Source organism: Ixodes scapularis, unplaced genomic scaffold (assembly GCF_016920785.2).
Source record: "Ixodes scapularis isolate PalLabHiFi unplaced genomic scaffold, ASM1692078v2 PGA_scaffold4__175_contigs__length_147842914, whole genome shotgun sequence".
In the NCBI taxonomy this organism is placed as follows: domain Eukaryota; kingdom Metazoa; phylum Arthropoda; class Arachnida; order Ixodida; family Ixodidae; genus Ixodes; species Ixodes scapularis.
In genome coordinates, this window is record NW_024609879.1 from 82,762,165 (window position 1) to 82,788,927 (window position 26,763).

Below are 26,763 nucleotides of genomic sequence, written 5' to 3' on the forward strand. Positions count from 1 at the left end.
TTGACAAACGGGTCGCTCGTCTGGGCAAATGGGTCGCTCGTTTGGGCAAATGGGCGACTCGTTTGGGTAAAGTTGTCGCACGTTTGCTCAAACCGGTGACCATGTTGCAAACTGCACCGGTTTAATCAAACGGCTCTCCGGAGCCCGTTTGATACTGAACGTACACATCGGCGGCGTGGGCACGCCTAGCGTTTCAGCCGTGGTAGCCAATGTTTCCGGAGGTCTGGGAGCGCAGGTTCATCGATTTCAGATCGTCCGCGTAATGCAAGTAATTATATGTATATGTCAATTGCGCTGATGTTCGCTTATGCTGCAACTAAAACTAACATCTTTTTTTGTTGTTGTTGTTTTACGTAAACGCGCGACGTTGGTGAGCCGATATTTTTGACAGAACTTTAAAACTTTGTCCATCTTTGTGGCCTCAATTTACTTATTCAGCTCGAATCTCTCTCGCAGAAGACGCGACCGGGTGAAATAATGTACGTCTAGACTCCGTTTCACTTTAATTCAAGACGCCGCGAAGGTAGCACGCGTACACGCGGCTGCAAGAACATCGAGCATTGCGAGAGCACGCCCGCCGTTGCACCAGTCAAACTACGAGCTCGCGCTGGGTACTTTCTTCGCTCGGGCGCAAGCCGAGGTTCTGGCCGCCCCGCCGCCATTTCCAAGGTTCGAGAGTTCTAAAACGCGCGCGCGTATTTTTTTTTGTTTGTTTTTCGAGGTTACAAAAACACATCTCACTGGAATGCCTGGGGAGAGGGACTGTCCCTGTGGTCCTCGCCCCCTCCCTCCTCTCTGGTCACCCATCACGTGACTCGCAGCCACGCGCGAGCTACACGCTGATAAGCATCGAGATCCGGAAGGGTGCGCCTAACAGCCGCTTTTTTCTTTGTCTGCTTGTTGCCAGTTCCAGCTCGAACTTAGCGCGTCCACCTGCTTCGATCTGTCGCCTAACCCTGCGATCTTATGAGGATGTCTCTCAACAACGTATTGGATGTGCACCAAAGCTATCAGTGTTCGAAAAGTCCTACGTCTATATCGGCAACAAGCGATTCTTCGAAGTCAGGAATTCTTGCGGTTTGGTTGGGTTCGGCAACTGACAGCTTGTGCGCCACATCGTGTTGAAACTTCCAAGAAGCCCTTCCCTCTCATTTGTGTTTGTGTGGTTGTCCTGCTTTGACCGTGTCAACAACTATCACGGATTACATCTTTCAAGTCCGCTATTTTTATGGTAAGTGCACTGCAACCTACTTCTTGGCAACGATTGACCGTTCTTCTACTCGTATTCTTCCAGATTATCTATATAATTATGCCGCCACTTTTCTCGTGGCAGCCGGGCGAATAATTTCCCGAAAGTCTAACTTCATAGTCTAGAATTACCTCGGTTCTTGTTTGGTTTGCTATCTTCTCAGTTGTATGAGAGCTTAGAGTGCCTCTCACATTTCACAGATCGCTTGCACGTTTGTACTTGTCTACAGAAGACGTAATAAACTTTGAGGAGAATTGAAAACAATCTTTTGTGTCTGTTTTCCTCTCCATTTGCAAGCACCTACGTGAGCACATTTGTTCTACGTGTTTCCTCCATGTTGTAAATAGGTTTATGAGTTTCGGAACGTCTTAAATAAGTTTAAGATAACCAACCTACCAGACGATGCTCGTTTAGGGATAGCGCATAATTTCCCGATTCGAATGGCACGTTCAAACGTGTGGTCTCGTGCAAGGTCGAACGGGCACCTGTATCAAATGGGTACAATTTCGAGCGGGTACCGTTTCAAACGGCTACCCGTATCCCATAATCACGTTTGATCCAAACGGGTCGACAGGTTTGCACCCGTTTAATTTACCAGTTTGCCACCCGTTTGAATTTCAAATGGTTTTTTTCAGTAGGGCAGGAAAAAAAAAAACGTTTAGTCGAAGGAACATACACAGAAGGTAACTTTTAGTCGAGTGAACAGAACAGACCTTCCCTTCTGTGTCTGTTCCTTAAAGGGGTACGGAAACAAAAATTGAAATATTCCGATCTTGTTCGGAAATGAGTCAAGCATGACGGATAATAGCCGTAAATGATAATCAAGACGGTGAGAGTGCAGGCGAGCTGGTGGTAGCTAATCATGTCGTATTACACCTGAGACTGCGGTGGAAGAAATCGGAAGAACTTTCAGTAGAAGGAACAGACACAGAGAACGTCTCTTTGAGACGTTCTCTGTGTCTGTTCCTTCTACTGAAAGTTCTTCCGATTTCTTCCACCGCAGTCTCAGGTGTAATACGACATGAAATGATAATCACACGTTTGTATTTTGAACGATTGGCTTTATTTTTCGTTCCAAACGGTGCACTCGAGCAACCGCTCGAAGAGAAGCGAACGGAGAGCGCGATGCGTCATGGGATATCCGGCGCAAACAAAAACAGAAAGAAAAGATTCCCCGCATTCATGACGTAGCAAGGCTGACGTGATTATCAGCTTTGCCCTTGGTGGCGTTGTCAGCGTTATGGTGCTGTCAGTAGCGTCAGCGCGTTACAACCGAGCCGTTCGGAGTACCCGTGGGGTGACGAGCGTGTGGCTGGCCCATGGAACATGTAGCTTCCACAACACTGTCAGCTTGGGGCTGAACGGGGTGGGGAAAGCGACTTTTGTTCGAGTTTTGAGCGACGGGCTAATCTTCTAGGGGGAGAATGGCTGTTTCCGGTTGCACGAACGAGGGTCCGAGAAAGAAGGGAGTCCTTCCTTTCCGTCTTCTTGGACCGTTTGGTACAATGCCCGATTTGTGAGTTCAGGAGGAAAGCTAAGAAGGAAAACGTTGAAATGCCAAAAAGCGGCGCTGCTTCGAAGGAATCTGCTACATCACGACTACGTAGCAGATTCCACAACGTTGCTAGACTACCTCCCAAATAAGCTCCGCATGCATCCACCAGGTGCACATTGAAAGATCGTTTATTTACTTTAAAATTAGTTTTCTTGTGCTTTTCAACGGAAGACTGGTGTTTTTGAGGTTAGGGTGCAACATGCAACACATTAAAGCGAGCAAATGAGCGCTGAAATTTCGTTTCCCTACCCCTTTAGACTAAATGATTTTTTTTTCCTTTTCTGCCCCACAGTTTCATGCGTTAAACGACGTGATTAGCTACCACCAGCTCGCCTGTGCACTTACAGTCTTCTCACTGAAGAAACAAGCATCGCACAGTCTACCGGATGCCCAGTGGACTGCAATCTCAAAAATAAAATGCTGCAGTTCAAGTCAAACGCAGCTTTAAAGCCTCGTACATACATAACACATGCAAGGATGGACAAAGACGAATATACTGAGCGGCAGAATTCACGCTGAGATCGAATTCCCAAGGGTTCACTTGCGTCGACGATGACGTCGACGAAGTAGTCCTCGTCGACGCAAGTGCACCCTTCGGAATTCGATCTTAGCCGGTCGAGGTTCAAGCACCTTGTATTAAGGCACCGGCAGCTTCCCGCCTGTTTGCGAGAGATTCGAATTATTAGTAACAATGCCGAAAAGAGGAACAGAGGAATGCTTGGAGCGCATGAAATATGATACATTCAAATAAAGATGTCTCCAAAACGTGGGACATATCCCATAAAGCGCCATATGTTATATTTCTGAAACGTTCACCTAAACGCATATCTCGATTATGTTGTTTTCTCTAACACTCATAAACGCAAGTAATAAGTTTCGCGTGTATATATATATATATACATATATATATGTGTGTGTGTGTGTGTGTGTGTGTGTGTGTGTGTGTGTGTGTGTGTGAAGATAAATTAAAAACAATGGACCGGGAAAAGTTAATAAGTCAAAGATGCGTACTTTCGGAGTTACTAATTCGAAGTTTATTACGACGTTTCGAGCCGGAACCGCTCTTCATCTGGAGCGGTCCCCGCTTGAAACGTCGTAATAAACTTCGAATCAGTAACTCCGACAGCACGCATCTTTGACTTATATATATATATATATATATATATATATATATATATATATATATATTAATAACAACAACAGCAATCTCTATTGGGTGGTCAAGAACAGCCAGTGGCCTTTTTGTTGAAAAACGAGGAAAATACGGAGGCAAATAATATAGGCAAGAGAGGAAAGGGAAATCAAGGCGTAAAAAGGCACAAAAAGCGACGCGAAGACAATAGCACAAACTATGGGAAGAGAAACATTAACGCAGGCAAATAGACATGAAATAATAAAAACATTAGAGACGCACACGAGAAATAGAATTTCTTATGCATGCAAAAGCTGGAAAAATCATGGAACTCAAATTAGGAGGAACGGACGTCACCTTAAAACACCTTAAAAGGTTATGGGTTCGTGTTATGTCGCACTAAATAGAACATTTATGCTGTTAAATAAAGTTCAAAATATATTCAGGGAATGTCAACAGAGCATACGACGTGTATGCTCTGTTGAGCATTCCCCGTTTTTTTACAGCAAACTTTAGTAAGCCCGTGGACGGGTGTGCTCGATATTTTACGTCACAAGTTCCACGGTTTATGCTGTACTACGATTATCAGACAAACCGAGAGCAAAATATTCATTGTCTACATAGGCTAACCAACGCATAAAACATGGAATTCAAAATGAGTGAGAAATTTAATATATATATATATATATATATATATATATATATATATATATATATATATATATATATTAAATTTCTCACTCATTTTGAATTCCATGTTTTATGCGTTGGTTAGCCTATGTAGACAATGAATATTTTCATATATATATGTGTATATATATGACAATGAATATTTTTATATATATATGTATATATATATATACTATATCTCGCTAATAATAGTTGTAGATGCCAAACATCCGTGGTCGTTGTGTTTGTTACTCCAATAATAAGCGTTGACATGAGTAGATATCCCTTAAAATTTTACTTGCGAAACACTAGGAACCTTGGAAGCGCTCTAAACTATTATTCCTTCGATATTTCTTGCAGACTGCTTTCCAGAATTCACTCGTCTCATCCAGCTTGCGTTACGCATAGCTGAGTACATCAAGCCACCTGGCATGTGCGAGGTCCTAGATGCTATTGCACCAATCATCTACACTCGCAAATTGAATCAGTCGGTGAGTTAGAGGCAGCAGCCGTGTTTAAACGAAGACCAGGTGTCTGTGTGCCAAGTATTTGGCCAAGCTGCATGGATCGATAAATGCCAGCTCTCGCGAGAAATATATTCCAAATAATCCTGCCCTTAAGTCTTTAAGGGACAGAAGCAGCGTGAAAACATCTCGTTTAAACCTTTTAAATTCAACGTGCCTCCCCCCTCCCCCTTTCCCCCGTCCCCTTTCCAAAAAAGAAAAAAGATGTTTTCTACTGCAAAATTAAAATTTGCATCGGCGAATGCCCTTTATCCGCCTAAATGTAGCACTAAGGGTCTGAACAAGATGCCAAACTTTCAGCACTGACCATTATCATTATTCAAAAGTTATAACCGATCTGAAATATTCAATAGAAAATTGGGCCCATTTTCGTCCATTTTCGGTAACTGGCGCGCAATAAAGCTCCACGTATTCCAAAGCTCTGTCAGCTACCATTTTCCTATAATAATTTCAGAAAATCACTTATAACTTCGTAATAAGATAACGCGGTTAGTGCTGAAACTTTGGCTTCTTGTTCGGACCTCTAGTGCTCCGTTTAGGGGGAGAAAAAGCATTCCACAGTAAATAATTTACTTAAAAAAATAAAAATTACTTCTTTTTTTCTTGGGGGGGGGGGGGGGGGGGGGAGCTTTGGACATTGGTTTCAAGCCTAGTAGGCTCTTGTTGTCCTTCAGACTTCATAGTTGAATTAGTTAACTTCGTTATCTTTCAGTGATATATAAAAACGTCCGCAAAGTTGATTTGGAAAAAAAAGTAGTTCCGAAATCGGAAGTGTTAATAAATAACTATTTCACTTAAGGGTCTGATACAAATCGATTAAAAAGACAAAAACCTTATTATAGAAATATATTGTAAATATTCGAGTATTGATTTAGGCAAAACCAGTCCTGGGGCATGTGGTTGGCGTTAAGCCTACAATATTTTGTATCGCTGATAATTTCTTTAAAATATTTGCTCGGTCAAGCGAGAAAAAAAAACATATAAACGGTGCGGCCCCGATCCGGACTATATTAAACATCAAGGAGAACCGACGGTAATGTTCCTTTAAAAATGCTAATGCCCTTCGGTCCTATACGCCTCGCAAGTGGGCTAATTTTCGTCTTCTGCGCATGAGAAAGGAAGTAGCGGTGACGTCAGAACGCCGAGCCCTGATTGGCTGATCGCGACCCCCCATCTGAGCGTCGTCTGCTCCTTTGCAACGTCGTCTGCTCGCAACGTCGTCTACGTTTGTCTTACCTTTCCTGCGACTTTCGGAGCGAACTCGACTTCGCCTTTAAAAGAGGGCAGATGAAATAACTCGAGCGCTACGTTGTTTTTGTCTAACAAGTAGCAGACGCGCATCAAGGAGGGAAGTCAAACGACTTACTGGCGAGGTGTCCCGGGGCGCCGAGGTTTGTTTGCTTAGAACCGAGAGGTGAGCGTGTTAGTGTCCGCAAGTTCCCTCCCAAATACTTTTTCTCTCCTTTCGTGTGCGGCGAGACCCCTCACTCTTTAACGGCGTCGGCGGGTTGCCGCAGTTAACGTCATCTGCTTTACGTCTGCTAGTCAAAGCGATGGCTGCTTTACCTTCCTGCGTCTGTCGGAGATTCACCGCTTTTTCACCGGCGAGAGTCACCGTTGCCTCGGGAAGCAAGGAGATAACAAAAGGAAGAAATTGACCTCCTAATCTAAAATTGAGGTCAGCGATCAAAATATAATACGGGAAGGGTTCACAAGGGTCGCGCGGGCATATTCCATTCAGCACGCCAGCCGGTCGTGGGCAGACGGTCGCCGAGTCGCGGAGTGCCTGCTAGGCCTAACTGCCCAGCTCGTTTGGTCGCGTTCGGTGGAATCGTGGCCGTTGGAGCTTTTCCCTGGTGTTTGTGGATCCAGCGTTCTCGTTCGTCGTGGTCTCTTTCAAGTACTTCTTAATTTTTTCTTGCTGCTTGAAGTCGGGACGGGTCCGAAGCGCAGGTAGAAAAATAAACGTCCGTGGGTCGTCGCGACCGCGACGCTGTCGGCCATGCTGATTTGATCGTAAGAAGTGCGTAAGACAGCTTCGGAGATGCCGTACGATTTCGTCGTAACGTGCGCAAACTTATAAAAATTTCGTTTCGTGAATACGAATTTGTTCTTAAGTTTTGTCTTACGCACATTTTTGGCGTAATATCGTTTCGTGAATCTGGCCTCTGCACTTCCGTAAGTCGCAGGAAAGGTAAGACAGACGCAGACGACGTTGCGAGCAGACGACGTTGCAAAGCAGCAGACGACGCTCAAATAGGGGGTCGCGATCAGCCAATCAGGGCTCGGCGTTCTGACGTCACCGCTACCCACTGCGCAGGAAGCGGACGAACTTGCCCTCCGCATAGTATTAATTTCATAAATTAATTTTCCTTTTTTTTTTGGTCTCTGATGGCTCTGAAGCCACCTGGAGGTATGCGCGGGGAAACTGAGGAAGAGGAGGAGACACCAGAACGCCGAGCTCTCATTCGATTTACGATAACTGGGCGAACTGTGGAGGCTGCGTTCCCCGCGACCCAATCATGAGAGTCGGAGCAAGGCACGTGATAGCAATCCAGGGTCCGAGCTCGTTCCAGCCACAGAAACAGCACTGTCCGGGTCAAAGAGTAGTTCTATATGACTTATTGATATATATATATATATATATATATATATATATATATATATATATATATATAATATACAAAAAAGGTGATGACACATTCGTATCCGCTCCCGATTTTCGTTCTCCTTGTAGCGCCGTGGCCGTTTCAGAGGTCGGCATTTATGGTTGAATTGGCTCACTCGCAACAAGCTCGATATAGAAAGTTAAAAACTCACTCACCATCATCGTCATGGCCGCACTCACCTTTGAGTCCTCACTAACGAACTCGTGAACTCACCAAACTCACGAACTCACGTCCCTCACGGAACTCATGAACTCACCAAACCTATGAACTTACTGAAGGGCGCAACATCGCGAGTTTCGAGGCGTATTCTTCAGAGTATGCACTGTTTGTTTCAAGCATTCGCGACAACTTCGTGCAAGTAAGAAGTGGGCGTCAGCATCGCCATTTATACCTCGGGTGTGAAACAATATTATTCCAACACGCACCACCGTGGGTGGCTGTTTCGTTTCTGCATACACTTTTGCAAACTTCTCCTTAATGTAAGGACGGTTTGCTCGGCAATTTGTTGTAGAGTATAAAGTATTATCGGTCGTTCACGCAAATCACTTCACCTAAAATACCTGCCTGGCAGATTTCTTTTCTTTTTTTCCTTCACAAAGATGAAGCGATTCAAGAACTGTGTGCGTGCCATGTATTGTCAATTGTTTTTGTTTTTTTTCTTCTATCGTGTCTCCCGTTTTTTGTTTGCACCGCACATGCTAAGGAAACTGGAATGTTCTGATCTACTGACTCTGTGCCTTGGGAACTTCTATATTTTATGAATCCTCACATAAAATCGTCGTCGGTGTCAGATGGCTTCGGTATTCTTGTTGCTCAGACAATGTGTGCTCGCGTTCGAAGTCGTCATTCTGTTGAATGCAAGTATCAACAAACTACACGTACAAAGCTGTGTTTTCTATTAAAATCATTTATTAGCTTTTGATGGATGGTAATTTTTAATTTCTATTAACTAAATTGAATTAATAAACGACCTACTAGTGTAAGCGCGACTTATTTCGCCATCGACATTTAAATTACTTCACTCGTAGCTATTGATAGCCTAATTCGGATATCCACGCTATATTTGAGGAGGGGGAAGGGCGCGGGCATGCACTTAATTAAACGGTCTACAATTATCCAAAACGTGTTTTGTCACATGCAAAAAATTGGGGCGCTTAACTTTTTCGGGTGGGGAAGTTTGCTTCTGTGTAAGCGCGCGCATCCACGCATATCAAATGTGTTTTTGAATTTTATTACATAAGTTCGGATCTAACGCCCTCCCCCCCCCCTGTCATTTGCTCGTATAAATACAAATCGTGTAGCTAAAAAAGACAAAAAGCGCTCCTCGTAAACAACTGAGACTTTCCTTGGCGCGAGCTGTACCGGTTAATAAATAATAATCAATAGGAATCGTAACTGATGCCTTAATGCAATTGGAGCTATAGTAAGAGAACCCTTTCTCCGGGACGTGAAATGTTTTCGGGTGCAGCCAGTGCTCCGACTATGCTCAATGGGTGACTAACGGGGAGTCTCATAGAAGGTTAAGAACATCAACTTGTCATCACCAATATGAAGTGAAAGTAAAAAGATCGTTTCATACATTTTAGAAAGTAATCTAGAAACTTGTCCTCTGGCGGCACTTTTAAGCGTGAATTTTACCGAAGAACTTCTTTCTCCTTGTAAGAGATTTTAAGCGGATTTAAGACACACGATCGTAAGAAGTCGCAAGTGTGTGAAGCTCACTTTGGTTTAAGAAGGAAATAATCGTAACGGACCAATGGCTTCTTTTCGGACTCTACAGGAAATCAGGAGTACGGACCTCCTACAGTTCATGGTTGACGCAGCAGCCCCCAACTCCGGGTGTCCCAGTCCAAGTGACCCTCTCACGACCTCTTCTCGCGACAAGACCACCGGGGATTCTATGGAAGGTAAGCATTGTGGTGGACAGAGTCGCAATTCTTTCGCTTTTACCGCGTCTCTTTCTCTCTCTCGAGTCTTTGAAATAGAGTTGCCGTACACATCAAAAGAAGCCTCTCAGACGGCACTCCACTACGGTGGCGCTGCTGTCGGCGTTGCGCATGCGCAGATGCTTCACATCATCCGGTTTCCGCGCACGCGCGGTCCCGCCGTCGGCAACCGCGAACTTGTTTGTAAAGAGTGTGTGTTCCTGTTCACAGTCACCGAGAGCTTCGTAATTCGTTCATCAGCGATCCGCAGCCTTATCGGCAGCGAAGGGATAAGCTCCGGACTCGTCACGCCCTGTCTTTCTTAAGCTGTATCCGTGACTAAAGTGTGTGGGAGCCGCCCGCTCCACTTCCCTGAATAGACCCTATAGCCGCGGGAAAATCACTCCGAGCTGTCCAACTGTCAGCCGGAGCGCCCCGTTTCGTGCCTCCGTGGAGCAGCCATCTTGCCTGCTTACACTCGCTTCGCATGGCTCCCCCCCCCCCCCCCCCCCCCCCCCGTGGCCCCCCCCACCTTGTGGGGACACGCGAAACGTCCCCCTGGCGGTTGGACCTTTTTGGGCCCGAGGCTGAGGCCGCCAGGAAAGAGAGTGAAAGAGAGAGGGGGGCCTTGTGCCCCGCTCGAGGTGACGGCTCGCGGGGACATCGAACTGTTCGGACGTGTGGCCCGGCCCTCCTTGACGGCCCACTTCCGAGCCCGCGCTCGGAAAGGTACGACAAGGTAAGGTATCTACCTTCCTTGTCGCCCTTAGCGTGTTTCTTATCTGTATATGATTAACACGTAAAATATACACCCGATTATTCCTTGCCTTTTGAGAGTCCCGGCTAACGGTTGCAGCCGACAGTCGAACCCGCCGCAGCGCTTAGCATGATACGCTGCGGAGTGGTAGGTTGAGCGGTCGGCCTCCTTGCCGGAGGGCGTCACCCCTTTGAGACCTCCACATTTTGGCGCCCAACGTGGGGCCACGACACCAATTGCTGTCGTGGTTTAGCATAGACGTATCGGCCGCTCCGTTCTTGTCACGCCATGTCAACGGGACGACCCGACTTCGGTCCTCTAAACACGTTGGCTGACGTGGCTACGCGAGGGCAGCCTCTTCCTGCCCCGCGCTCCCCACGCATCGCCCAGGCCACCGCTCCCCTCGGAGGCCAGCGGCTTTCGTCGACCTCGGCTTGCTCAGTCCGTAGAGCACGAAGCGGGGCGCTCCGGCTGACAGTTCGAAAGCAGCTCGGACTGCTTTTCCCGCGGCTATAGGGCCTAATCAGAGAAGTGGAGCGGGCGGCTCCTACAATTGTAATAACAATTATTGTCTCCGTATTTTTTATTTTTCATGTTTTTTTTAGGGAACGCAGAGTTACCGAGCGAATGGTTGCTGAGTGACGCGGAGATTCTGAGCAACGCATCTCTCGTTCTTTCAGTGGGGTAAGTACGCACAACCGATGTCCCGTAAACAAGAAACAAAGCTCTACCTGGATCCTCTCCCCGTTGTATTTAGAGTCAATATACGGCGAGCCACAGTGTTCCGAGATACGTGTTTGGCGCATCGTAATGCGAGGAGGAGTGTGCCAATCAATGGGAAATTGGGGCGATTACGATGGAGTTGAGCCCTCACCGTCCTTGGTTGAGTTCGCTGGAGAAAACAAAAGCACGTGGGAACTTATGGCGGCTGAACAAACGCACGAGTTCCGCAGAAGGGAGCGGACGAACTTGCAAGGCGTTGTTGCAGCATTCTCCTGTACTCACAAGCTCCGCCTCCAACACGCTCTCGTTGGATTCCGTCCTGATGGGCGGCTGCGTGCAGACACCGAAGCGCTATCGGAAAAAGAAAGCTTGCGCCGGAGAGGCCGCTTGTACCGCAGTTTACCCGTTGTCACTGTCTACAGAATGGAGCGATATCACTCCGTGAACCCTTTTCAGTTAGAGAGTATTTTGCATCGACTGGTACTTCGAATTTAAAAAAAAAGTTGGATCGACCTTTTTTTAATCATCGGATCAAAATCATTTACCTTCGGCACTCCTAAGTCAAAAGAAGTGAAATACGCTCCCACTGAGCGCAAAAGAATGAAGCGCTTTCAGAATGAAGGCTATAAATGCCCAACCTTCTGCGAGTCTCCGTTCAGTCACCAGATACGTTAAGGAAATTGTAATCTAGCAATTAACGCACACTTTTAAGTAAAAATCCTTTCGCTAAAACCGTAAAATATCGATGTTGAGCCCACTGACAACACCAGGGTCAATATATATATATATTTTCTTTCTTTTTCTTTACCGTCTTAAGCGCATTGCAAGCGCGTCGTAAAAAAAAAAAAAAAAAAAAAAAAAATCATCGCGAAAAAAAAACAAAAAACTTTGGCGTGCGATAGCACCCGCCAAACTTCGAGTCTTCGTCCCCCGATTGGTAGCTCCTCCTTGCTTCTTTTTCTGGTGACGTAATTGGCGAATGCATTTTTGAAAATGTTATGAGATGTCGCAAGTTGCATGTCTATTAATTAATATTGTCATTCTTAAAATATATATATATTTTTTTACCAACGACTATAAAGGCGCTACGATACTGACTCCGAAAAATAAAAATCAGAGACCGGAGGTGTTCATGATGAAACATCGGCCGTCTCCTAGCGTTTTCTTCATACTTGCAACATGGCGCACCCGGCGGCTGCGCTGCGAGCGTTGAGGGGGGCAGCGCACAAAAACAAAATACCAAAAACGCTCACACAAGTTTTTTTTTTTTTTTCAAGGTAAATTTTTATGCAGCGCCTTTGCGACATCGCCCATCACGTCGCTCACCAAGGTCTGCTACAGATCGTATTCTTCCTCGCCTTTTTTTCTTAATCATAATGTACTGACTAACGCTGATGAAAAAAAAAAGAGAGGCACTGAAAAGTAACTCGTTGCCTGCAAGCGAAGAGACTACTGTCGCGGTTGGCCGGGTGGCACGTGCTCGTGGCAATGAAACCATGAGAAGAAGAAAGAAACATAAACCACGCTTCCTGTTTTGATATCATGAAAGACGGCAAGCAGTGCACCATTTCTCTAACTACGTCATAGATTCGGGCGTAGTTCTGAAAAACCTTTTTTTTTCCTTTTTTTTTTGCACATACTCAGTTTTGGTTTTTGCTATTTTTAGGGCGATCCCTGGAAATCATTGTCAGTCGTTTGCAGTGAAAACAAATGTTGGGATTGTCAGAGGCCTTTCGAAGCCGCACATTGACGCTGTTCCGTAATTGATACGAACGACACGCTGTCCGCTGGCGACGTGACAAACACATCAGCGGACACGCATCAAGAATATGTTCCAACTATGTTTGTTTTCTATGAAAACAAAATATGCTTAGAACAGGCCTCAAGACAGTTTTTGTATGACCTATGTAAAAAGACCGTCGTACACTTGGAAGAAACCGGCCTAGTGTCTGCGCGCAGACTGCCTTTTGTACGATGTCTAAAGCAGCAGTCCCACTTTCAGCACATTACGAATCTCGCTAATCTGAGCCCGAGGGGAGCCCGAACTTCGTTCGAACAATGCAAAGTCTGAATTACCGGGAGTTTCCTCGCTAGAAACACAGCGGACGTGACCTGCGTGTTAGTTCGAATTATCCGCGAGTTCGAATTAAGAGGATTTGACATAACGAGATTCCGCTGTGCACAAAAGAGAGTATGAAGACACTGTCTGAGGTACGACGGTCCTGTCACATCGGTCGTGCAAAAACTGTCGGCAGACATTTTCGAAGCGTACACATGTAGGAAGCAAAACCATGGCTGTCATCACGCCTGCGACAGACCTTGCGTATTTTTGTACATCATGTACGAGCGGTGCGGGCATAAAACCGGGATCACACTGCCCATACATCGTACAAAAGACAGTCTGCAAACAGGAGTCACCGCAATATCCGTGGTTCGAATACCGCCGTGTGACAAGCTTTCTCCTTGAACTTGTTGCCACGCGGTATTCGAAGCAGAGATCCCGCGGTGACTCACGCTCAAATATGCGTGCAGACCGTTTTTTTTTTTTGCATGATATATACAAGCAGAGCTTAAGAGATTTTTTTTTCTCGAGACACTTACATGGGGTTTACCTAATACTGATCTCTTTCACGCATACGCCTGCAACCGTGTTCAACATCAGGACAGTGAACTTGAGCAAGTACTTGTGTTGGATGTTGTATCTCCTGGCGAAACATCAGGACGTACAGAAAAAAGTGAAGGCTGAGGTTCAGAAAATTCTCGTGACTGAGGTAAGCTGTTAACAATGCACCGATCTCCCCTCGATATGTTTTTGTTTCTTTTCATTGTAAAGTTTTTTTTTTCTCGAACTGCTGTCTCGTAGTCTAAACATGAAATGTCTTAACGCCCATCAGGGTGCTATCAACTATGGTACCGTGACCAAAATGCAGTACTTGGAACAAGCGCTGAAGGAAGGACTGCGAATGCATTCATCTCCATCGGGGTAAACATTTAAAACCTTGTTGTTCTCTTGTTTTTTTTTTTTTTTTTGCTGTTTTTTTTTTTTTAATTTAGATTCAACTTAGTAATTCAACTAACATAGTCGAGTGAAATATTTTCTCCGTAAAAAATGGGAGGAAAAACCATGCCTGTTCGGAATGCCCTAAATAAATACGTCAACAACTCCAGCTCAGTCATGGAAGTTTAATTTTATCGCAACCGTACTTAAGGACCCTCCCATTCAGATTTTATTTAGGACTGCTGAATCATCGCAAACTATGCAATTTTTTTTAGAAATAGGTCTACAAGTTGATCGTGAGATTGTCTCAAGTACGAAGCACGACAAGTAAAGTTGATACGAAAATGGCGAAGGCGTAATATAGTCAAGGGCAAAGGACAGTGCCTCCCTTGTCGAGGAAGTTCTCACAGAGGCTGTTTCAGCTTCCTTTTAGGCTTGTGTCGAATAGCTGAGCAGACTTATACATCATAATTTGATTGAACTCCGCTGCTGTCTCAAGGGTGGAACTAAGAATAAAGCATGACATGCACGAGTGGCGAATTGCGCTTACTCGTGCGTGTCTTGTTTCTTCCCTAGAATCCCAGTGTCAGTTAACGTCCGAACCTCAGCAACGTGGTTTAATCAAGGAATGATAAACTAAACCCAACTATACTTCGTTTTAAGTCCAGACGCAGCAAATGCGAAACGAAGTGTAGTCCAATCGCAGCACTCTTATACGTGGTAAGTTAAAGACAACACTGTTACTTGTAGAATATTACCTTTCTAATAAAAAAGTAATGATTTTTTTTTTTTTGGGGGGGGGGGGTTGATTAGGAACGATTAACGTAAAAAGAGTGCAGAAATGAAATGACAAATGTTTAATACGTTGCTCGGGGAATCGCTCAGGCACCTTCGAAGTGAAGATAACGAACGAATAACCCGTTAAGAACCCTTCTAATTTAAAAATAACAACATAAAAGACCTATTTAAGGAGAGAATTGCCCGTCCCGTTTTCAGGTTCGTCACTCGACTGGCGGAAAAAGATATCGACACCGGAAGCGTCGTAATCCCGAAAGGCGTGAGCATTCTCATTCCAACGTACATCCTCCACAAGGATTCCGAACTCTGGGAGGACCCGGAGCGCTTCGATCCCGAAAGGTGCCATGTTTTGATACCGGCCTCAGCACAGAGCTATACTCGTATCCGCCTCAAAAACCGTAATACAAAAAAAAAAGAGACCGGCTTTTCGCGGAACATCACCAATTTCTCCTTTCCTGCGTTGAATTAAAGATTAGTGTAGATGCGTCTTAAATCAGCTTCAATTTTTTTTTTATGCAGACGCGCACGTCTTCTACCTATTATATCTCATACGACATACCTATGACTAATTTTACGTAATTATATGTACAAACCACTTCCCGCAGCGCATGGATAACGCGTAAAACGTCCCTTTACCTTGATGAGACAACAAGTTGAGAGTCATAATAAAACTTGCGGGGGCATAGCTCCGCTATGCCGGGATATACGTAGCTTGAGTTTATGCGCACAAAATGAGAGGCGCTATCAAGCGGCTCCGGTGCAGCGTCAGACTTGGCTACTCCGCAACGGAGGCGCACACCTAAGCACGTGGTGGCGCCAGCGTGTGTGCCGGGGCTATGACGTCACTCCTCTGTAATGCGCAGACCGGCGAGCTGGGAGAGGTGGGCGCGGCAGCGGCTTCGCGTGGCTCTCGTAATGAGCCGTGCTTATTATGCGTGCTCATGGAGCGCGCGGCGCCGTGCGCCCTGATCATTATGCGGAGCTCCGCCGCCGCCGCCGTGCGCTCCGCATAATGAGCACGGCTCGCATAATGAGCACGGCTCATTATGAGGGCCACGCGAAACTGCTCAACCTCGGCCAGTGTAGCTAACGCTACAATCAGTTACGTTGAAGGCGGACTTGTATGTAGCGATTTACAATTAACCTGTTACTTGTACCTATAGTCCGTTGCAACCTAAGAACGAAGGGCGAGGGGAAGACGGGCCGGGGAGGAGGAAGCAGACGGAACGCTGGAGAAGAGAGGGGGGAACCTCATTCTCTCATTAGCGTCCTGTCTGCTTCCTCCTCCCCAGCCCATCTTACCCTCGCCCTTCGTTCTTAGGTTGCAACGGACTATAGTTACATTTTCCCATAACGAAGCAACGACCTAGTTACTTTTTTTAGAATAGATGAGTAAAGCATTTTTGTTCCATTTAGATTAAGTAACAAGTAACGATATTTAGTTTCACCTGGAGGCAAACGCATACAACACAAATACCGAATCTATGTAGCTGTCCCCCGAGCTCGCGCCTGTAATTTGCACGACGAGAAGACGTTAGATTGAGCAGACAAGTGTGTGCACAAGGTAAGTCGGTACAGGCACAGTTATTCCCGGATGAACGCATTAAAAACCGAGGATTTATTAACGGCGACGAAGATCGGAAATGGCTACCGCTTCATAAAAACGACGCGTTCGGAGTAACGAGAAAATTACGCGTCTCTTTTAAATGGCCCGACAATGAACATACTTCGTTACTTCTTGAATGAGTGACGATTAACCGCATTAAGTTATACCACTAACGTGAACATGTCTGGCTGAAGGCTGGTTCACACACTTGCGACTGCTTACGACCGAGTGCGTTGCGACCTCTTGTGACGTCTTGCGACGAGAGAACACCCTGGCGCCATCTATGAGGTGGCCCTGGAACTGCACTTCACTACCGCGAAGGTTTTGCGCTCTTTGTGAGATCAAATGTACGTATGTGCTGCCTATGAGAAATTGCCATATTTAAAATTGCCAAACACTTTTTTTAAGCAGTAGTGAAAGAATAATGCTAAAAAAATAGCAAATATATGGACACTCCAAGTGTTCCGCGGCCCCCCGATAGATGGCGTCGTAAGAGATCACGAGAGGTCGTAGGTCACTTGGTCATACGCAGCCGCAAGTGTGTGCACGAGTCTTTAGAGTATCGCCATTCTATTCGCCAATCGTCTTGTCAACCGCGCCTGGCTCCGTCTTTTACGTTGAGTTTCGAAGGTTTCGCGCAAAACTTTGGTTAATTCGATCAGGTACGGTTCATTCATCCGCATATTTCGCTTATTTCCTCCTTGGAGACAACATACGATTCTGAAAAGAGCACGTGATATATTCAAACGTGGCTCTTGATTCTCGCAGATCATGATGACACCCTGTCCCTAAAGCTCATAAACAAAAATAATGTATTTACACGTGACAAGAAAAGAGTAAGGGAATTTCCGGAGCACAACGAGTACATAACACGTGCAAGCAAGCCTCGTACCACGTTCCACGCGCCAGTGCTTACGTGTCTTCTCGTCCTTGTTTTTTGGCGCCTATCTTCTATTATGAACCAACTGGCCTCAATTGCCATCTTAAGGCTTCCGGAGCCCATCTGATAAGATACATTTCGTTTCTGGCGCATTATAACACTCATAGGAAACACCAGAAAGTCAAGGGGGAGTGATTAGAACACCCGCACGGGCCCCTGTCCGTGCGGGTCTTCTAATCATACCTAGAGGTCAAATCCTGGCTCCACCGTTTATGTTGACATTCGGCGGTTTCGTAGTACTTCGATTCATTCGATCAAATACGGTCCGTACTTCTGCACATTTTCGATTATTTCTTATATACTGTAAACAACTTAATTATCGCGGGCTCAAATTTTCACGAATCGGGCTAAAGCTGAAAATTTTAAATTACTCGCGGGTTCTAATTTTAGCGAATCGAGTGTAGCTGCCGCAGCGTTCACATATTTCCCGAATCTTTCGCGGAACGTATTTTTCGCAAATTGTAGGCCATTCGCGCAAATCGCGAAAATTAGGTCCTCGCGAAAATTTAGTCGTTTACAGTATAGGTATTGTACATTATTCGGCCCGCGACGGCACGAGGGTCATATGGGCACCATGACAGAACAGCACACGACATAAGAGCACGCGACAAAACAGCACGGTCAAAACAGCACGCGTCAAAACAGCACAGCGTCAAAACAGCACGGCGACAGAACAGCACGCGTCAAAATAGCACGCGACAAAACAGCACAGCGTCAAAACGGCACAGCGACAGAAGAGCACGTGCCAAACCAGCACGGCATCAAAACAGCACGACGTCGAAACAGCACAGCGACAAAACAGCCCAGCGTCAAAACATGAAATTTACAATATAACTAGAGCTCGGCGTTTTCGATTTGTATTATTTGAAATTCCGCGCACTTTGTTTTTGGATTTTATTCCAAACAGAAGTTTTCGGTTTATTGCGGTGAATATTTGTAGACTCAAGAACTTGTAAGTTATATTCGGTTTATTGACGAAAACCAGTATACTAACGAAAATGCAATAATTAAAAGCGTTTGTGTAAAATGTATACTGAGTACCAGGTGCTGATCTTCTTATTTGTTGCCGTCTTTGGCAGCCGACATGACCTGTTCTGTAAGACGCACTGGGGCCTTATCCTGATCTGACATTATCGTCGTGTGCTCGCATTTGTACACAGGACGAGCATGAGCTTCAGTACCACTTCGGTCGGAGAGGCAAATATCAAAATGGAGAAATTAGCAAGCATTGTACTCGGTGCGTTTTCCACCAGTTTCGTAACTGCGAGAGGTGATAAACTCGCGCCGACGGCAGAAATGACAATAAAACACTCGTATTTATGCCCTTCTCTAGTAGACGGAAGTTGGGTGTGTTAAAAAATGCGCGGCATTCACGGACACTCTTGATTTCCATTGTTTGATTTCACGATTAAACCCTCTTCTTTTAACAAAGAATTCGGCACAGATCTCTATCAGGTGAAAAACCCAGATTTTGTCCTGAAGACCCCTGCACCCCCGCAGCTTTTGATGAAAGTTGAACCGATCTCGCAGGCAAGCTGAAAACTGCGAAATGAAGTGGTCATACGGTCAGTAATGAGTAGGGTTCCGTGTTTTCGGAGTTTAGTTTTCGTGAAGTTCGGAGGGTGTTTTTCTGAGTTTATTTTTTGCCGAAAATTCGGAGTTTATCGGAGTTTATTTTTGTTTGATTCTGAATTCTCCAAAATATGGAGCTCAATTTCGCAGTGTTTCTTATTAAAAATAAACAAATAATATCCAAATGTAAACGTATGCTGGAAAAAAAAAACGTGATTAAATCAATTAATATTTTCTTCAGTTGGATTTGGCGTTGGTGCCATTGCTACTGGCAATACTAATTTGTCATAGAACAAAAGTGGCACACAAGTGTTATTTCGATAAAAGTCGATACCTTAAAATTAATAACCTACTGGAGGTAGCCGCTGGGAAGTCTGTATTCATTCCATGCTATTCCATCAACCTACCGCGTGGCCGCAAGATGTAGAGTGGAAAAGGATTAGATAGAGAAGTTTCATCTGTTCTCTTCCCTACTTTATGTAATTGCTGTGGTCCATAGCTTTCACGGTTACAAAAACACAACCTCTCCTTCCTCTCAGGCACAAATAATATGACCCAAACCGGAAACATAAACAGTAACTTTTGTCTTGACCCGATAGTAAAATGACCTGCTGTCCTGACCGAGATTTGAAACATAAGTGTGGTGGCATGTTCCCAGGACCATTTACTCTATGCGCTGATTAAACCATTAATTGTAAAATATGTTTCTGTGTGTGTGGCCCAAAGGAGGGGGGGGGGGGGGGGCGGGAGGGGATTGGTAAATCGAAATTCAGAGTTTATCAGATATATCTGAATAGACGAAACTTTTACCGGCGGGCGTTTTTCGAATTTATCTGAAGACACGCAACCCTAGTTGTGAGTCACATTCTCCCCCCCCTCCCCCCCCCCCCCCACCCCCCGCATACACACACCACTCCAAACGCCCTCGGAAATACTGAACTTTTTCAGTTAAGACCGATTTTGGAATAATGAATTCGGCGTACTTTTACCGGTTATATTCGGTTTAACCCAAAACCACTGAACTCTAAATATAGCGTTTGAAGTTAAAAAATGCACGTCTCAAATAAGGCACTGTAAAGGAATTGAGGTTCTAGGCCAATTAGTGAAAAGCCAACTCGTCGACAGTCAATTTTTCGAATCTGTGCGTTTCGAGGCAAGTTCGGAGGGGAGTGCACTCGATGCGCGCATGACGGTTCCCTGGGCGGTACCAAAGCCCCGCTGGTGCGTATACTGGCTATTTTGTAGCGTGAGCTACACTGGCCGAGGTTTAGCAGTTTCGAGTGGCTCGCATAATGAGCCGTGCTGCGCATGTGCGAGGAGCAGTGACGTCACACGGCGCACAGCTGGCGCGCCGGAGCCACCGCCGCCGCCGCACCCGCAGCCACCGACGCTGCCGCGCCCGCGTCGCCGGTCTGCGCGTTCCAGAGGAGTGACGTCATAGCCGCGGCAGACGCACTGGCGCCACCGCGTGCCCAGCTGTGCGCCTCCGTTGCGCAGTAACCAAGTCTGACACTGCACCGGAGCCGCTTGATAGCGCCTCTCATTTTGTGCGCATAAGCTCACGCTACGGATAGCCGAGCTAAGCCACCACAATTTTCTAGCAGTTTTGCTCATTTTGACGCACAAGTTTGCTGGTGATATCGTCTACAATAAATAATTCAATCGCACGGCAATGTGCTGTCGTTAGTTGTTTAAAAAAAACAAAAAAAAAAACAAAGCGTGTGCGGCAACGGTGTGTTCAGCCCATGCTGCAGTGTAAGGCCACAGCATTCAGGCTGCAGCATGTTACTGCTTCACCGGTTTCCACTCGATCAAGGCCTTCGTCGGCAATAATCTGTGAATTTAACTCTAAACGTACAACTTCTCGCCTGCAAGCTCCATCCTCGTGTTTCCAGCGAATTAACCCCGCAGAATCGGTGCCCATGATACACCTTGAATACGCTCCACGTTAAAGTGACATTATCTCACCGGTTCTATCAATGCATCTGTGATCGGCGTATCTCCCGCTTTTTTTTTTCTTTTTTTTTTGGGAGGGGTGGGGGGGATGTTCTACGCTTAGGTGGTAATTACGAAACTACGAGTACTACAGAACATCACCGGACCGCCACATACCAGGCAGTTCATAAGTTGAACTTATTGATATCTTTTAGAGCGCAGCTCTTAGGGGCCCGTTTCCGGCTTGAGCGGCGTCGGCGTCGCCGTCGGCGTCGCCGTCGCCGTCGGCGTAACCGCGCGGTGCATCATGGGAAATGTCCCATAATGCACCGCGCGAGCCCCCCACCGGGGTCACGTGACCTCGTGGGGGGCACGTGACCCCCCCGAGGTCACGTGACCCCGGTGCATCATGGGAAATGTCCCATAATGCACCGCGCGAGTCCCCCACCGGTGTCACGTGACCTCGTGGGGGGCACGTGACCCCCCCGAGGTCACGTGACCCCCCGAAGTCACGTGACTCCCCTGAGGTCACGTGACCCCCGCCGATGTCGCGTGACCCCCAATGACGTCATCGTCACTGATGACGTCACCGGCATCCACATCGTCATCGTCATCATCACTGATGACGTCACCGGCATCCACATCGTCATCGTCATCATCACTGATGACGTCACCGGCATCCACATCGTCATCGCCATCATCACTGATGACGTCACCGGCATCCGCATCGTCATCGTCATCATCACTGATGACGTTACCGACATCTGCATCGTCATCGTCATCATCACGGATGACGTCATCAGTGACGTCACTAATGTCGTCACCGGCATCCACATCGTCATCGTCATCGTCACTGATGACGTCACCGGCATCCGCATCGTCATCGTCATCATCACTGATGACGTCACCGGCATCCGCATCGTCATCGTCATAATCACTGATGACGTTACCGAAATCCGCATCGTCATCGTCATCATCACTGATGACGTCATCAGCGACGTCACTGATGACGTCACCGACATTCGCATCGTCATCGTCATCATCACTGGTGAAGTAATCAGTGACGTCACTAATGACGTCATCGGTACCCGCATCGTGATCGTCAATGATGACGTCATCAGTGACCTCAGTGATGACATCATCGGCATTGGGGGTCACGTGACCCCCAAGGTCACGTGACCACCCCCTGGTTAGTTTAACCCCCCCCCCCCCCCCCAGTGCCCTTCCCTCCTTCTCCTCAAGAGCTGTGCTCTAATTCGGCGTTACAGGGAGTTGTAAGCAGCTTTCACTTTTTTACCAATAACTTTTCCTCTTTCCCTGATACTTCAAAAAACACCAGACAACGAGCCAAGATCGACGCGAAGGAATCCTTTCTAACTACCCCAATCTCTTCAGAGATTAGCGTAGCTAAGTACTAGTAACTACTGCTAACTTTATTTGCTTTTAGCAATCACATAGCAGCAGCACTCGGGACACTGGCTTGAGTGCGATCCCGTCGCCGCCAGCTTACTTTTTTTTTTTATGGTTTCTCCACTAGCTGTTAAATAATGCCATGCAATATCCAACCCTTTTTCTTTACGTTCTGTTTTGTTTTCATAAAACGCTACCTATTTCATCCTTTTTACATGCGTGCTGTTTTGTCGTTCTGCTGTTTTGACGCCGTGCTGTTTTGGCACGTGCTCTTCTGTCGCTATGCCGTTTTGACGCTGTGCTGTTTTGTCGCGTGCTACTTTGACGCGTGCTGTTTTGTCGCCGTGCTGTTTTGACGCTGTGCTCTTTTGACGCGTGCTGTTTTGACCGTGCTGTTTTGTCGCGTGCTGTTTTGTCGTATGCTGTTCTGTCGCGTTCCCGGTCATATGCAGTGCCTCGTGCCACCCTGCTGCATTTCCAATATTTCCAACCATCTAGCATGCAACTAATAAAACAAACGAGGAAACTAAATTGGTTGGTAATTTTTTTTGCGGTTATATTTTATGTATTCTATCTTTAATATTTTCCTTTTATGTTCTTCCTTTCATTCATATATATTTTCTCTCTCTTTCTCGTTATAGAGTAGCCGATGTCATTTAAAGAATACCAACATCTCCATAATAAAGAACTTATCTCTCTCTCTCTCTCTCAAACGAGGAGAAAAAATAAGATAATTAAGTATCAAAATTGATAATCAACGTACGTGTAACTCTAAGCTCAACTGAAGAAACCAACTCATATTTCACTCACTTCAATGAATCTAAATGATAAAATGTTTCCGATATCTTATGAAAATAATGTTGAATATAATGACATCTATTTATTTTGCTTTCTGTGTATGCTTTTGAAAGAATAAAAGTTTAAATGCGCCTGGGAGCTTTCGGTTTCGTTGGAAGTTACTCATTTTACATAGTACTGTTTTATTAAAATAACATACTAGTTCACTTATTCTACAGTTAAAATCCCCCAAAATACGCAGTTTCTTACATTTTCCAACATCGTCGTACATCGTTCCATAGACGATATTACTCTCAATATTGTGGAGCATTTTGTGTGATTTTAGCTTTTTTTATAATTTGAGCACATGCCATATAACGAGATGCCATATCAAGGAATGGATTCATCCAACTCAATATACGCTGTTTTTCCTAAGAGAAACGCTCGGCATACTACGGATCCTATACAAGAACGCTGAAACGATGCGCATTCATTTGAAGATAATTTTAACGCGATTATTCCAAGAGTAGTTTTCATCGATATGCATACCCAGATATTCAGTTGTTGTGACATAATGTAATCGTACGCAATTACAGTTTACACAATTTTATGAATGCTGGAATATAGAAATCATCAGGTTCAGGCTTTTACACGGAGTATGAAAGCACATTGACTTAGATTTATTAGGGTTAACAAAAATACAATTATCTGAAAACGAAATCACATCTCAACATCATTCTGAAGAACTTAAAGGGCGCATGTTTCTTCCTCGTGACTCAATACCAAACCGTATCATCGGCATATTGATACTGCTGAGATGCAAACGGGAGGGATTCATTTTGATTCAAGTAAATATTGAACAAGATCGGTTCGAATACTGATCCCTGGGGCGCTCCAGAGTTTAAGGGGCATTTCAAGTTGCCGATTTTAACTAACGGATAAAGGTCAGTAACTAACTGATAAAAGTGCCTTGTGCAGAGCGGGCGTAATGGACCTTTTGCGGGAATCCCAAAAGACCCCGCGCAAAGTTCTCCCCTCTCTACCTTGCACCCGCAGCACCTACACTCTAAAAAAAAGCCTGTGCGTGTGCTTTTCCACACAACACTCTGGGAGCCAATCACCGCAACTTACGGAGGGAGCTCAACGAATGACAATGCCGAAACATATGTTTAGACCAAAAAACGCAGTCTGAGTTGTGACATTAGGCAATGCAAGCGTGACGTTTTGGATTGCTTAATGTCCCAACTCAGACTGCGTTTTTTGGTCTAAACATATGTTTCAGCATTGCCATTCGCTGAGCTGCCTCCGTAAGTTACGAAGATTGGCTCTCCGAGGATTGTTCGTGAAAGTAGACGCACAAACTTTTTTTTAGAGTGTACCAGGTGACACTGAAGAGAGCGCCTGCCCGCTCACGCTAGCCTCCAAGGTCACCTCTGTCGTCTGCTCGAACCAGTCGTACCTAGCGTTCCCGGCATTCCTTTCGGCGCAGCGGAAGGCGCTGCACGTTTTGCGAAAGATCTAATGGCGAGCCTTACGATTCAAAAGCATGTGCGCAATTCAAGCAGGCACAAATTACAACCCGTGCAGTTTTCGTGCTTGGAACCAATATTCTTTCCTACTCAAAAACAATTGTCCCCAGATGAATTTCTTTGACTTGTCGAGTGAAGCATAGCTGCTATATATTCGAGTGGTTGTGAGCTGTGGTTGTCACGTTCACCGATGTTCTGCTAAGTCTCGTAACACGCTCCCAGAGAGACCTGTTCCTGCTGTGACAAAATCAAGCGTTGTTTTCCCCCTCAGATTTGCCCCTGGGAACAATAAACCAGTGGAAGTGGACTCAATAGCGTTCCAGCCCTTCGGCGCTGGACCTCGAAACTGTTTCGCAATGATGTTTTCCAAAGTCATCCTGATGCTCCTGCTGGCAAAAGTACTCTCAGAGTACAGGCTCGTTCTCAACGACGATCACCACAAGGTTAGCGCTGTTGTCTATAGGCTAGGTGGCTCAAGCTACCACCCCCTCTAAAGCGAGGAGCCGTTAGAATACATGGATACATCCGTCCGCTGGGCAAAATATGGCAGCATCAATAGAGCCAAAAAATAACCTGTTTTAAGCCGCAGTTACCCTACTTATGCACCATGCTTATGCTTATTTATTTATTGATGCGCACCAACAGCAACATGCCTTCCCGGTGGTGCATTACAACGCAGACGAAAAAGAGAGATGCACACATGAAGCACTAACATTTTACAATATAATTCACATATCCTATTATAGTTCTGACATTACTAAGTTCGAATTATATTTTGATTCCGTGCTGCCTTTTATTTATCCAGAAAATACCACGTGCCATTTAATGAGCTTGTGGAACGAGACACGTGGCACTTCATTATTTTAAGAACAATAAATTAGCACACTTGTATTAGTTAAAGAACTCTTCAACAAACAGTAAAACACAATTTGCTTTATTGATTTCGTACTTCAACACATTAATTATAAAGTATATTTGTTCCTTGTTGCAGCTGGACATGACTGATCGAGACATGGAGGATATGCTTGCTGCAGGTTACGTTGAGCGAGCACGCTTGATTACATTTGAAAAGCACTGAAAGTTTGCCTGTTATTTCCCAAGAATAATTGTTAACACCATGCTTGCTGAATCAAAAACAATAGCGGACTAAAGTGGTAAATTTTGGACAATAAACTGCGAGAGCTAATATAAGATATGCTGCTCGACGACAAACCGGCACATCGCATTGCAAGAGCATTAAGCCCTGTTACATTCAGGGCGACGTCAACATAAAATATTCGTCAACAGCAGTTATTGTTTGTTCTTCGTTAAGGTATCCGACAATTATTTTACATCGCGGAAACAGCGGCACAAGCACGACACCATGAACGACAATGTCCCGGTCATCGAAGCGGCTCTCTGAACCAAATATTATTATTAAACAGAACATTGTGCTGCTCCAGTGCTACCCAACAAATGGCGCCAGTGCCTTACTCTCGTCAACTATTGTCACTCTCGTCGTAGGAGAGCCTAGATTGTCTGAGTGTTTCCAACTGCACGATCAGGGTCACACAGTTTCTGGGCCTCGACTGCGATAAAAGCAGAATGAGGTGACGAAAGCGTTGATCGTCTCTGAACGTCTCCGCCTTTCCGTCCACTTTCCTCCTCTCCATGCGACGATGCAACGCATGCGCACTTGCGACCAATCTGCCCAAGAGGCGTCCGCCATTTAATTGCAGACGCTCTCAGTGGTTGGAGTTACTCCCTCTCCTACTCGTCGTATGCGGTTATACTGGGTAGCTAAACTCGTGGAGCAAAACATTCTTCGATTTTTGACGTAGCGGGGGGAGTGACCAAAAGAACGCCGCAAAGTTTCCTCCTCCCTGCGCGCGCTCAACTTCGCAACTTTTGCCGAAAAATCCCCCTCGATCCCTAGGCGGTGCTAGGGAGCCTTCATGTGCGCTTTGCTAGGGTGATGCCACCCTTTGTAATACCACTCGCCGACAAACCAGCAGC

General features: G+C 45.7%; 1 protein-coding gene across 1 annotated transcript in view; it reads left to right on the forward strand.

The window, feature by feature from the left end:
• LOC8035487 (cytochrome P450 3A6-like) overlaps window positions 1-25,846 on the forward strand; it is a 31,134-nt gene extending 5,288 nt beyond the window's left edge. Inside the window, exons 2-9 of the mRNA XM_040216322.1 lie at window positions 4,966-5,096; window positions 9,579-9,705; window positions 11,086-11,164; window positions 13,866-13,974; window positions 14,098-14,186; window positions 15,198-15,338; window positions 25,040-25,211; window positions 25,760-25,846. Coding sequence (XP_040072256.1) covers window positions 4,966-5,096; window positions 9,579-9,705; window positions 11,086-11,164; window positions 13,866-13,974; window positions 14,098-14,186; window positions 15,198-15,338; window positions 25,040-25,211; window positions 25,760-25,846 — 935 coding nt within the window. The remainder of the gene's footprint in view (window positions 1-4,965; window positions 5,097-9,578; window positions 9,706-11,085; window positions 11,165-13,865; window positions 13,975-14,097; window positions 14,187-15,197; window positions 15,339-25,039; window positions 25,212-25,759) is intronic.
• Window positions 25,847-26,763: the final 917 nt, after the last annotated feature.